At 37.3% G+C, this 13,391-nt stretch overlaps 1 protein-coding gene across 1 annotated transcript; it reads right to left on the bottom strand.

Moving 5' to 3' along the window:
- Nucleotides 1-7,079: 7,079 nt before the first annotated feature.
- Nucleotides 7,080-8,021, bottom strand: LOC100764997 (olfactory receptor 9Q2). The gene has a single exon (XM_027406780.1). The coding sequence runs from the start codon at nucleotides 8,019-8,021 to the stop codon at nucleotides 7,080-7,082; it is 942 nt and encodes a 313-aa protein (XP_027262581.1).
- Between the last annotated feature and the right edge of the window lie 5,370 nt (nucleotides 8,022-13,391).

The following is a 13,391-nucleotide window of genomic DNA, read 5'->3' as shown; positions in this document are numbered from 1 at the left end:
CAAATAAATCAGGAAAGGTAGGTTAAAAGTCAAAAAATAAGAGGCTGCATGCCATCCTTACGGTATTATTAGATTTTACTGAATCTCTCAATATAGTTACTTACTCTCAACATGCAGAAATAGTTGTTTTACATATTGAACTGCTGATCTTATTCTAGATTAGTCAGAATTAACTTTGCTATTTATTCACTACAACAAGTAATCACAAATAGAAATTATCCATTATCTATAACACATATAAGATCCCATACAATTCTACCAGTCCCTCTAGCACGGGGAGATGAGAAAATTGATCAGGTATTGGGAGAAAATGTGCTTGAAGTCTCAGACTCACATAAGAAATAACATGTTTAGAGAAAATTTGAAGAGCTAATACCAGTTTTTCTCAAATTGTTCCACACAATAGAAGCAGAAGATCTGCACAAGATTGCTAGCATCCTAAAGAGAAACAGCTCACATAAGGATGATCTCAACACCTAGGATTGCACATCATTAATCCCAGCATTAGGGAGGTATATAAGGCAGGAGCAAGGTCTCAGTGTCAGGCATTGATTCTCCAGCCACACTGAGGATAGGAAAACATACAGTCTCAGGATTTGCCAGCCAAGTGGAGGAAAGGCAACAGGATTAGCCCTTTAAGCCTAAAATAGTGCTAAAAGCTACTTGCCAGGTACTTTGCTTTTCTGACCTTCAGCTTGAAGTTTGAATCCCAGTATCAGTCTCTGGTTCCTTTATTTTTTGTACAACATATTGGTGCACAACCTAAAGGTAAAAATTAACAAAAAACTGCTTTGAGACAACAAGCCAAGGACTAAGCCTGATCTATAGTTGGGACCCCCACCTGAGTCCCTCCCAGCAGAGTCCCTGCCCTACCAGCTAGGCTTTCTTTTGTTCTATCCTCAAGTCTTTGAGCAAGTGTGGGATTTTTCAGTTGTAGCTTTTCTAAACAATCTTCAGTTGCCAACCAAACTCATGAAGCTTGTGGGCTTTTCCTAGAACTCCTCTCAGCTCATGGCTACAACCTAGTTCTAGGAACAGAGGGCCTATATCTCTCGGCTCACAGACATTGTTGTTTTCTCAATTCTAGAGTTACAGTGAATAAGCTGGTGGTGGCAAAAGCTTTGATCCCACAATCCCAGGACACAACTTAGATAGAACTCCTAATTGATATATTTGCAAACTAGAGGAATCACTTCCAGTATTTACAGATGATTGTAAAAGCCCTCTAGGGGCTTACTAGAACACTCAATCATTTCCACCTACTCTATGATCACAAAGCTACCCCTTACAATGGTGCATTGGATGTGTTCAGAGACAGAGTCCTTCATAGGCTTAGCTATGGAAGGAAAGGTGTTATAATAGAGCTGATACCTACCTGAATCCCTTAATTACCAGCATGTGGTAGCAAAGGTGTCTGTGCCTTTCTACACTGAGGAAATAGCTCAGTTGCCTATAATCCCCGTCTTTAAACTGATCACACCTCCCCCAAAAGAAGCACTATTGGACTATGATGTACAATAGAAGTCACAATATTTGGCTATTCCTAGGTTTGCTGATGGTTCATCAAACACTAAGGGAACCAAAACTAATAGAAAGCAGTCAACTATAGACCAGGGAATGGAATGCTTATTACTGAGGAAGGAACCACAAAATAAGTGCAGCATTATTGGTTTTAAATCAAACAACTAGAAAAAATATAGGAAAATCTCACCTATCTTCTCCAGTTTACAGTATGTGTGCACTACTATAGTTATATGATCATCAAGTGAAAACCCATTAAGTGACAGATAAATGGCAAAGATATCTGGACATGTTAGACATGGAAAGAAATGGCAAAATCTAGCAAAACTTAACAAAGACATCAAATGTAATGTAGCTCACATAGGCAAGACAGACAAAAACATCTGAAAATAATGAAGTAGTAGACAAATTGGCATCATGTTAATTGAGACTAGAATATTAAATTTTGCCAGGGAACAAATTCAGAATAAATCAGTCAAAATGATAGGTAACCCATTTTAAAACTTGAAAGTTTACCATTAACATTAAAAAAATAATGTGAAATGGAAAACCAAATTAAACCAGGAAACCCTATGAGAATAACTATTAAAAGGAATCCATAGGCAGGAATTGGTCCACACCTTTAACCCAGCACTTTTGAGGCACATATCTTTAATTACAACACTTGGGAGGCAGAGCCAGACACATAAGAATTGCAGTTACTTAAATTTAGAAGCCACTTGCAAAAGACAGGCTGAAATTCAATTTATCCTTTATGATCTAAAAATAAATGCACTTTAAATTTCAATTTATATATGAAAAGAAAGGGTTGTGGATGGAAGTTTCTGTCCTGTGTGGTCCCGCAGCTGTTTAGTTCCAAATAAACACACAGAGGCTTATATTAATTATAAACTCTTGGGCCAATGTCTCTGGCTTCTTATTGACTAGCTCTTTCTTAATTATTAACCCAGTTCTATTAATCTATGTATTTCCATGTGGTCTTGGTTTACCAGAGAATGCCAGGTATCCTACTTTCCAGGTAGCTACATGGCATCTCCCTGGCAACTCACTCTCCACATTCCTCTTCCCAGAACTCTCCTAGTCTTCTATCCCACGTATACTTCCTGCCTGACTACATTCTGCCTGGTCATTGGCCAAAACAGATTTATTCATCAACCAATGAGAGAAATATATATTCACAGCATACAGAAGGACATCTCCCACCAAATGGGGATGTAGGTACACTTACCCAGACATACTAAAGTATATTTAGTTCCAAATTTTAAAAAAAATTAAATTAAAAGGTAATACTTTTTCTGTTGTCAAAAATGCCCCCCCCAAAAAAAACAAAACCATTTTGCCCCAGGAAAGATATAACCTGCCCAAAAAGGAACCCCAGATTTAGGGTTGAGGCAGGGGGTTCCTTTCCAAGAGAATAGAAATGTCCAACTAAGAAATCCAGGGACTACTGGACAAGTGAAACATTTGAAGTAAAAAGACAGATCATCAATAGAAAAATGTCCCATGAAAAATAGTAAATTGGCCAAGTGGTTTTGCCAACCTCCAGCTAACCAGCCTGAAATCCTAGCTCAGAGCCGCAGAATAACATCAGCACACATGCCTTCATCTTGCAGGAGTGGCTTCCACTTCTAACTGAACAACTACCTAATATGTGCCTGGGACAGGATAACCTGAGTGGCTCTCTTTTCCTTCTTCCAGCCAGATAGTGAGCCTACTCTTGGCAAATTCCCAAGTCTTGTCTCTGCTGCCCTCTACAGACATAAATGGCAAATGGTCTTTATGTGGTCCTACTTCAAAACAAAATTAAAGCTGTCTTTGGGCTAGGAGCATGGCTCTAAAGACCTTCTCTAAACCCATACATGCTTGTTAAAAGAAAATCCAAAATTTCTGTCCTATATCAGGAGAGACACCTTGTATGGAACAGAAGAAAATGAAAAATAGGGGACTATTCTATTGCCACTAATCTCATATTCTTTTGGTTTTTATTTGACTCTCTAAAATTTTTCTTAAGGTATAAATATCTCAAAATCAATAAGATCATAAGAATATATATATTCCTGATACTATTAGTCATATAGACTAGTAACTAATTCTGGAAATAAGCTTCATCTAACTTCCTGTATGTGTTCTCAGGTTTGAGTGTGAAGCAGCAACTAAGGACTAAGTTTGTGTGACTCAGATGCGGTCCTCAAACCTGTCAGAGATATGCAGTATGTGGCATTTGATATGTTTAAGTTTTCTACAAAAACCATGACCATTCCTAACAGTAACCTTTGAGGTCTCCAAGAAGACGATGGGGTCCTGCAATGATGAATCCACCTGTATTGTGGTAAAGCTTACCACTATGATAAACTGTTACAAGGTTCTGCACAAATAATAAACACTTTTGTGTTGACAGTCGTGTTCTACTTAGCCAGAATTGCCACTAATCTGATGAACACCACTCAAAAATCAGCATTGGTCTGCAAACTGTTCAGGACATTCAAATTCCTAAATTCATCTGAGACTGACACTAACATTTTACAGAACTTTAAGTTCAAAAATACTTAATCTGAAGAATGTCAAATACAACCAAGCTGGACATTGTGGAAAGTTTGGCAGAAATATTTCCCTTTCATGAACTGTTTCACTGTATAAAGTTGAAACATTTTCTGTTTATTTAGACTAAATGGGGGAGTGTTGCAGGATTTTTTATCATACTCTGAACCCAAGGACTACATTATTTACTGGAAAACCTTCTTCTAGTTGTAATGTGGCTCAGACCTATAACATATCTTTAATCCAAGGGAATGAATGTTGTAAGCAGGATTAAATAAATACAACAATAGATCAAGAGGCTGAGCAAGGAACCTGTTGACAGGAAGTGACCATAGGATGATTAAGAAAAAAAAAACAGAGAATAAAAAGTAGTCAAGAGGACACAGAGGGAGATGCACAGGAAGTAAAGGGGGGCATTTTAGCTTGAAGAGCTTGTTAGAGATAGCACAGAACAAGGAGGCTTCTGGGATGTTGGTGGAGGAGCAAGGTCAGCTGAGTGCTTTCTCTGCCTCTCTGAACTAGCAGGCTTTCACCCCAGCATCTGGCTCCTGAATTTTTATCAGTAAATTTGAAAATTTGGGATTTTGTTTAAATCACCACTGAGATCAGTAGTAAAATTTAAATCCAGATACTACTAAGCTGTGAGGTGTTGGAGAAAAAAAGTAGCATGCATGAGGGTCAAAAATCATTTAAGTTAGATTCTGGAAACCTGAGATCAGAACCTACCTCCTCTGCCACTTTCTTGCTACTTATTTTCTTGAAATCATATCAACCTTCTGGACTTTTTAGTTCCTTCTGTGCTTTGGGTCTTTTATTCTTTGCTAAGTGGGATTGATACAATTACTTTGGGTCATGTTTTTTTAGGGGAGTAAAATAAATGACTCATGTAAATGTTTTAGCATAGTACCCTATATGTGATAGAGACATATTAGCTCAATAATTAAATCATTATTAAGTTTTCCACTTTTGGAGAAAATATAATCATCCAAAGTGAAATTGGACATTGAAGAAACTGTCCAAAATAATTCCAAAATAAAGAGACAAACTGATCCCCCTATCTATTAATATTAATGGTGATTAAGAAGCTGGATAATTACTACAATAATAGTGGCAGAATTTACTAGGAACTTTTCCATTCTTCTAGGTTCCCAATTGTTTCATGGACAAATCACACACACACACACACACACACACACACACACACACACACCTGGCCCAGGTATGTAGCAGTTGACGTTTGGAGAAAAATAACTTCAAGGATACACCATGTGAGGTCACTCCTCCCCAATCTACATTGTTTAGGTGATCCATAGAAAGACAGGAACAAAAGCTCATGCATAGATTCTGGTGTCATTCATAAGTGAAATTCCCCCCTTATTCTTTCTGAAGCACATCCATCAAATACTCTCCTGAAATACTTGTTATATGTCTTACCATGAAATTTCTTAGCAAGCAGAAGAAATGAAGTATTATCTGATCACCAGATGAATTTCACACAAGTGACTGGCCCTGAATAGCTTAAGCCGTCTTTATTTACACATCAAAAACAAACATGTTTTACCATACTAATAATGTTTTTCCCAAGATTAACTTCTGGCAAAAATAAATAAGTGAAATATGTTTTCCCAACTTTTATATCAAAACATCTTTTAAGCAAAAAATATTATTTATCATTTTTCTAGCTTGGCCAAATATTGAACCAGGTGCACCCTGTCTTTACATAACTAAAAAGTGAGAAGCATATGATGGGGGAAGTCCTTCTATGTATGTGTCTCTCTTATTGGTTAATGAACAAAACAATGTTGGCCAATAGGGAAGCAAGTTAGGCAGGACTAGGAGATAAGGAGGATTCTGGGAAATGTAGTAAAGAGAGTCACCATGTGATCCCAGGAAGCCAGCATCCTAGATAAGATAAGTCCTTAAAAAATATATAGATTAGTAGTTATGGTTGTTAATTAAAACTGAGCTAGCAAATAAGAGATCCTAGTCATTGCCAGCAGCACTGTGACTAATATAAGACTCTGTGTATTATTTAAGGGCCCTAAAGCAGCAGCAGAACCCAGGCAGCTTGTGGAAATAGTTATTGTTACAAACATAGGCATACATTTTCAAGAATAACAATAGTGTTCACAACTTAACAAAGTGTATTTACAGAAATAGGTTTGAATTGCCTTCAATCCTGAAAGCATTGAATCAAGACAGTTCCCAGAGTCCAGGGTGACAACTAACATCCCAGGACAAAAAGCCTGAGAAGCATCAGCTCCCAAAGAATTTTAGGGGAAAATATTTGAGAAAAATCAATCAGTGTTTCCAGGAATGATCCCATCTGTTCCATGTGTGACTGACATAATGACAATAAAAACCACCAAGAGAATCATCAATATTATTAGAAAGACAATAACATGCAGGCTGCATAGGCCTAGCAGTATTATGTGCTGTTCCATAGTCCACTGGTCCTTGCTGAGTGTGACTGTCCCTGTAGGCTTTGCCTCATCTGGAGACATGTTGCCTCATCTGGAGACATGAAGCACTCATATACTGGGCTAAAACTAGGCCACATGGCTCCCAGCACCTGGATATTCAAAAATTGGATCTTCAAAAATATAACTTTGTCAAATGATTTAACCCTCTGAACTCCAAGTAAACTAAGGGCTAAGTAAGTTGGAAAACAAACTTCAACATTGAAATCTGGGAAAAATTCACTCATGTAATAAAAATGTACCAAATTTTTATATTTGTAGATTATTTGTGTGTTAAGCACAGGGATCGAAAAAAATGTTCCCTTCTCATGTCATCTACTTACTAATTGTAACTTTAGGTAAATATCAGAAACATAAAACATCTCATCTTTTAAATGATAACAAGTAATACATAGAATAATAAGTCAGAAAGTGGAGGTGGGATGTTTGATTCCAATTTTGAGTTTAAGGAAGCCTTCCAAACTGAGTGATGTTTGAGGAAAAAAATAAACATAGAAGCAAAGGATCGATGTTGCTTGATAAAGGCCTTCTAGAAATAAATCAGGGCCTTCCAGAAATCTTTGATGTCAGAGATTTCATAAGGGCTTCTTTTACCTCTTTATTCCTCAAGCTATAGATGAGTGGATTTAGTAATGGGGTCACCACTGTATAAAACACAGATACAACTCTGTCCCCCTCAGAAGGCTGGTCTGCATTATCTCTCAGGTACATGAAGATAAGGGTACCGAAGAAGAGAGCTACAGCAGTGAGGTGGGAGGTACAGGTGGAGAATGTCTTGGCCCTGCCTCCAGCAGAGCGGATCTGCATGATGGCCACAATGATGAAAAGATAGGACACAGAGATCACCACAATGCAAGCAGGCATGACAAATATGGCAAAGACAATAATCACCACTTCTTGAATGTAGCTGTCCCCACACACAAGTTTTAACAGAGGAGGGAGGTCACAGAAAATGAAGTTGATCTCATTGCTTCCACAAAAGGAGAGAGTAAAGGCTGTGACAGTCCGAATAAAACCACTAGAAAAACCAGCCACATATGCCCCAGTTACCAAGCCTATACGGGCCTTCTCTGTCATAATAGTGACATAAAGCAACGGTTGGCACACAGCCACATAGCGGTCATAGGCCATGATTGCCAAGAGGTAGCAGTCAATGGAAGCAAAGAAGGTAAAAAGGAAGAACTGAGCTGCACAGCGAGCTTGAGAGATGGTTGTGCCATGTTCCCATAGTACAGCCAGCATCTGAGGGATGATAACAGAGGAGTAGCAGATGTCCACAAAGGAAAGGTGGCTGAGGAAGAAATACATTGGGGTTTGAAGTCTACGGTTCTTCTGGATAAGGATGATCATTCCGGCATTCCCCAGCAGAGTAGAGAGGTAGAAACTCAAAAATAAAAGGAAGAGAGGGAGCCTCCACTCAGGATGTTCAGTGAATGCAGTCAGAAAGAACTCAGTTACAAATGTGTAATTCCTTCCTGCCATCCATGTAGAGGTTTACCTGTGTGGGCTAAGACAAGATCCAAAGAAGAGAAACTCACAAGAGAAGAATAAGTCACTTAAGTAATAGAGTTTAAACTGAGTCTCTGACATGTAGTCTTTGACTACAACAAAGTTTGTAGACCAAGGAAGACTTAGAGAAATTCAGAGCTCACTCTAAGATAAATTAATACATTATGCATGTTTCTATTCTAGTAAGAATGGGGAGTAAGTGATTCTTGGATTGACAACCTAAATGTTGTATTTGCAACTGTTCTCCAATTAGGCACTTTATGCTATATGTAGCCCTTAAACTTTCTGTACCTCAATTCCTTCTTCTATCAAAAGGCTAATATACCTATGTGCCTATTGGTTGATATGTGTATTAAAACGGATGCAGAAGGACTCTGAAAAACTAAAACCACTACATAGGCATAGAATTGCTTGTTTAAAATTTTAAATGAGCATCTTCTGTTAGATTCTTCTTATTTAATTTTCAATAACCACTGTCACTTCATGCAAGATTTTCTTTGCAATGAAATTTCATGACAAATTAAATTTGTCTTTCAAGTGAAAAAATAGTGTAAAACACTAATGAATATGATAATTGAACTATCATTTCTTCTAGAAAAGTCATGCACACATATATTTCTTCCAAAGAAGAACAATATAGCTAAGGAATAATAAAAACAAAACTTCTGTATATGAAAATTTGTTAGATATGTCTTTGATGGTAGACACCAGAGGCCATGAATTTCAAAATAGAGGCTTTAGGGTTCCTAGACCATATCATCCTAAGTGTTTAAAGTATCAGTGCAGCTGTGTTTCTGTAGTGTACACACCTAAAAAGCCTTGGAGATGCACTGCTCTCAGCAGTATATTTAGAAATCTTCTTGGTTCAATTATTGTCATAGAGGTGAACTACCAGAGATTTAATCCCTGTCTCCCAAAACAAGTAACACAAAGGGATGCTCCCAAGAATAAGCTTGTGTCTAAATTTGTGTCTAATCCCCGGAACTTTTGAGTGCCTAACATTTTTGCATAAGTAACACAATGAGAACTCATCATAATAATAATATTGTATGCTAATCATCAAAGGGATTAGAATATATGTCATATTTCTTCTTAAGGGTATATGGTAACTTTTAATTCCTTGAAATGTCTTCTTTCCAAATGTGGCATACCAATTAATGAAATTATGTTGAGTAACCAGCAAATTTCTTTCACCAGTATTGTCCAAATGAGCATTCTATATTCTGTAAACAAAACAGCATGAGACAAAATATCTGCATTATTAATCAGCAATAGACTCTGCTTGTAGAAATATTTCTGTTTTCAGTTTAACTGCATGAATTCTTTATAGACAGCTGTTGTTCTATTTCAAACTGGATAAAGACTCTATACACACACACACATACACATACACACACACACACACACACACACACACACACACACACACACACACAGGCTTTAGCCTTACAACCAAGAGAGTAGACACTGAATTCCTACAAATATCTTACAAAACCCCATGATGATTGGTTGATTGTTCTCAAAGCCTTAAGATAACAGTAGTTTAATAATAAACAACATATATATTTGAAAGGAGAATAAAACAAACTATTCTGCAATCTAGTATTAATGAACCCTAGTGAGGAAGTCTGAATGAATGGCTTATGTAGCCCTTGAAAAAGTTCTTCAACAAGGCTGAAAAGAATGACTTTGGTAATTTGAACAACAAATGCTGCTAGAGTCAGCCCAGCGATGAACTAATCTGTAGGAGTTAGCAACAAAGAAAACAAGAATGTAGATACACAGATTATGAGTTTTCTTTACCTGAATTTTGCTGGTGCCTTTCTTGTTGTGGTGTTGCTATTTGTGGCCTGCTGTTCCAGGTGGTTCATGCATCCAGTTCACCATGCAGGGATGTAGGCAAGTCATACTTCATTTCTGTCTTTAATTCCCTTTACTTTCTTCTCCTTGCTAAAAATGCAGCACTTTCTCATAGTCACACCACCACTATGATTGAGATGGGTGACACCCAGTTCTTTTATGTCTTAACCTCTCTTCCCTCTGAACATTACCAAATCAATATCCTTGGCCCCAGTTTCCTGAGATTGCTTCAGATTCCTACCACAATAGTATGTCGCAGGGGACCAGCAAGTATCCCTAAACCTTCTATTCCAAGTGTTCTGAATATAAGAAGCTTGATATGCATCTTATCTTGTAGTCACTGTCAAAGTGCTGAAGTCTAATTAGCTCCTGGGGTAACTCTCTAGGGAAGGTGATTTTGTGACTTCCTAATAAGGTATCTAATATCTTTGAAAGTAGCTCTCTAATTTCAAACTCTCAAATTCCCATGACATGTCTTGCCAACTCTCTGCACAGTGTAATAAATAACTTGTTCCTAGACTTGTCTTCTTCCTGCTTTGCACAGAAAGAATATATTTTTGGAAGATATCACTTGGATGCCATTCTAACCAACTATGACTTGATTGGAAAATGATGTTCTTTCTTAAGGATGAGCTCTTGCTTGCCATGACCATGGCATGCTGATGATATATGTGACTGTGAAAGTTCACTGCTTAGTGGATATGATCAAAGCATATTATATACATATATAAAATGCCAAGGTATATGTGGTGTGGACACCTGTAATTTCAGAGCTCAGAAGGCAGAGCTATTGGCTCCTAACTATTGGGAATTCAAGGCCACACATGGAAACCAAATTACATCAAGACCTTGGTTCAAGAGATACAGAGAAGAGAGAGTGAAACTCATTAATTTGTTAATTAATATATTTCAGTTCAAAAAAGCATAGAGTGAATCAAATGAGGATTCACTAGTATTCACAAGTATTATGGAGTTCAGGAGTGAGTAGGCAGTGAAGTTACTAATGTCTATAAGGAAATTTTAGAAAATTCCCCAGGATGACTACAGCCTTCACCACATCTCTGGTCTGAAAATTCAAAGTATATGAGAAATTCTCAAAAACTCTCTGAAGGGTGAATACTAAAAAAAAAAAAAAAAAACTACCTCCATGGATTCTGTCATGGTGTATCCATCATAGGAAGTAGATATCTATATTGTTCATGATAATCTCAATACATTCTCATACAAGTAATCCTCCAAAACATATCTGAAGACAATTCCTGAAAAGATTTCTCTGGGAGTCTAGTACTACTTTACTCCCTGTGTGTGGTGCCACAAACTAAAAGTTCCAAGTCCCATGGTCTACATCCTTCTTATAAATAAATTTTCAAATATGAAGACAGAAAACATCATAACAATGACCTGCAAAGGTCTTCACTGATTTGACTGAGACTCTCCTGAACATGGACAATACATGGAGACTCTAGAATAGTTATGCTTTAATTACACTGTCATTAAGAATCCGTTTGGGAGCTTTTAAAATCCAGAGGTTCATATTTGAGTGTGTAATAATTAAATCAGAATGTCTGAGTATAGGAGCCAGATACCAGCATATTTTGTTTACATTCACTGATGACTACAATGTGAAGCAAAGCCTGAGAATAACAGAAGGCTCTGACATGTTCTCAGGTGTCTGAGGCAGATGTTTCAGGTACATGGTTTTAATGTTCCCACACACTTAAATCCAATGTTTTGCTATTTGTTCTTTACATAGAAAATCATACTCTATAACTGCATTATAAAGTACTCTGATTGAGAAAACACATTGAATTTAACCCTCAAATTCCTAAAAGCATTTAAGCAGGGACCTTCCATTTCTTTAGTAGACTGGTATTCATGGGGAGGGGTACCCTTTAGACAGTAAAGATTTAAAGAGGCTCAGAAATTGTCCAAATGCCAAACAGGAAAGCAGTAATTAATTTAATAAAACACAGAATCTTTTGTTTTTAATTATGATTTTATGCATGATTATGATTATATATGATTCACCTCTGTATTTGGCACCTTTAGGACACAGTGTGACTTTCTCCTCACAAATACTTCTACTGGGAAATGTTTTGGGTTGTAATTTGTAGAAATAGCATCCTTCCAGATGGTTCCTTGGGGAACTGTAAGAAGATAGCATCTGTTCTATGAAAAACTGCCTCTAGAGTCATGAAGTAGATCCCATAGCTGAGTCCCTAAAGTTCTATTTCCAAAGCAGTGTTGAGTATATTCATTTGCCTCACCACCCCTAGGTATTGGATAATCAGTTGCTCAGGTGATTGGAGCCCTGTTTTCAGGAAAATTAAATAAGTTCAATGAACTTCACCTATATAATTACGAACATTGAATCATTCTAAAATACATTAAAAATATCATATCATACCTCATAAATAGGCACATTGAAGCCAATGAGATGATTCTGTGTACAAATGTGCTTGCCATTCAAGCCTTGTAAAGTGAGAGTGAGTCAATCTCCAAAACACACATAAAGGTGGATGAAAAGAACACTCCATATAGCTACTTCCTGACTTCCACATGCACACTGGGGTACATACTTCTTCCCAACACAGGTGCATTAATAGTAAGAATAGAGATTGTAGAAGTGGCTCAGGAGTTAAGAGCACTAGTTGATCCTCTACAGGACCCAGATTCAATTCCCAGCACCCATATGGCATCTCAGAATCATCTATAACTCCAGTTCCAAAAATCTAATACTCCCTTCTATCCTCAACGGGCACCAAGCATACATATGGTGCATATACACACATACAAACAAATACCCATAGACATAAAATAATTTTGGGTGGGGTTTCTCTATGTATCCCTGGCTGTTCTGGAACTCCATAATTTAGAATTATTGGGGGATTTGCATGTCTCTGTCAGCATTTTTTCTTACAGTCTCTCAAATTGAAGGAGATGTGCTTATGGGTGTCACCAAAGCTACAGAATAAGTAGATTGTGGCAGAAAATTCTTACTAACCCTGACCAAGTGGCTTCACATTTTATTATGTATCAGCACAGTCCCTGGTGATGAGTTTAACTCACCTTACTCACTGATAGTATCACTTGCTTAGCCTTAGACAATCGAACAAGGACATGACCCTGTGTGAATTAATTACAAACATTAGCACTCTCTTCTTCCAAGTCTTCTTCCAAGTCACCTTTTTGTATAACTACTATAAATGGATACCTGGCTCTTTGAGACAAAAAGTCATGACCTATGATTGCGATGGGGCCCTGAGAAGTTTAGCTTTTATGTCTGAATATAAGTTCTCATAGCTAAATCTTCTTGGGTAGGTCATAAGCCATTTCAAAGCTTTGAAACAACTAGTGGCTCTAAATGTGTCCTTAGAAAGAACTTTGGAAAAGCTCCCTCTGATTCAGAATTCTTCTCATTTTATCACTGCTTTTTCTGCTCTCACTTTACATATTTTAGATCTGAAATTTTTTGTAGGTTCT

Source organism: Cricetulus griseus, chromosome 3 (genome assembly GCF_003668045.3).
Source record: "Cricetulus griseus strain 17A/GY chromosome 3, alternate assembly CriGri-PICRH-1.0, whole genome shotgun sequence".
Lineage (NCBI taxonomy): Eukaryota > Metazoa > Chordata > Mammalia > Rodentia > Cricetidae > Cricetulus > Cricetulus griseus.
Note: the sequence above shows the minus strand (reverse complement) of the source record. Positions and strands in the feature narration are given on the sequence as shown.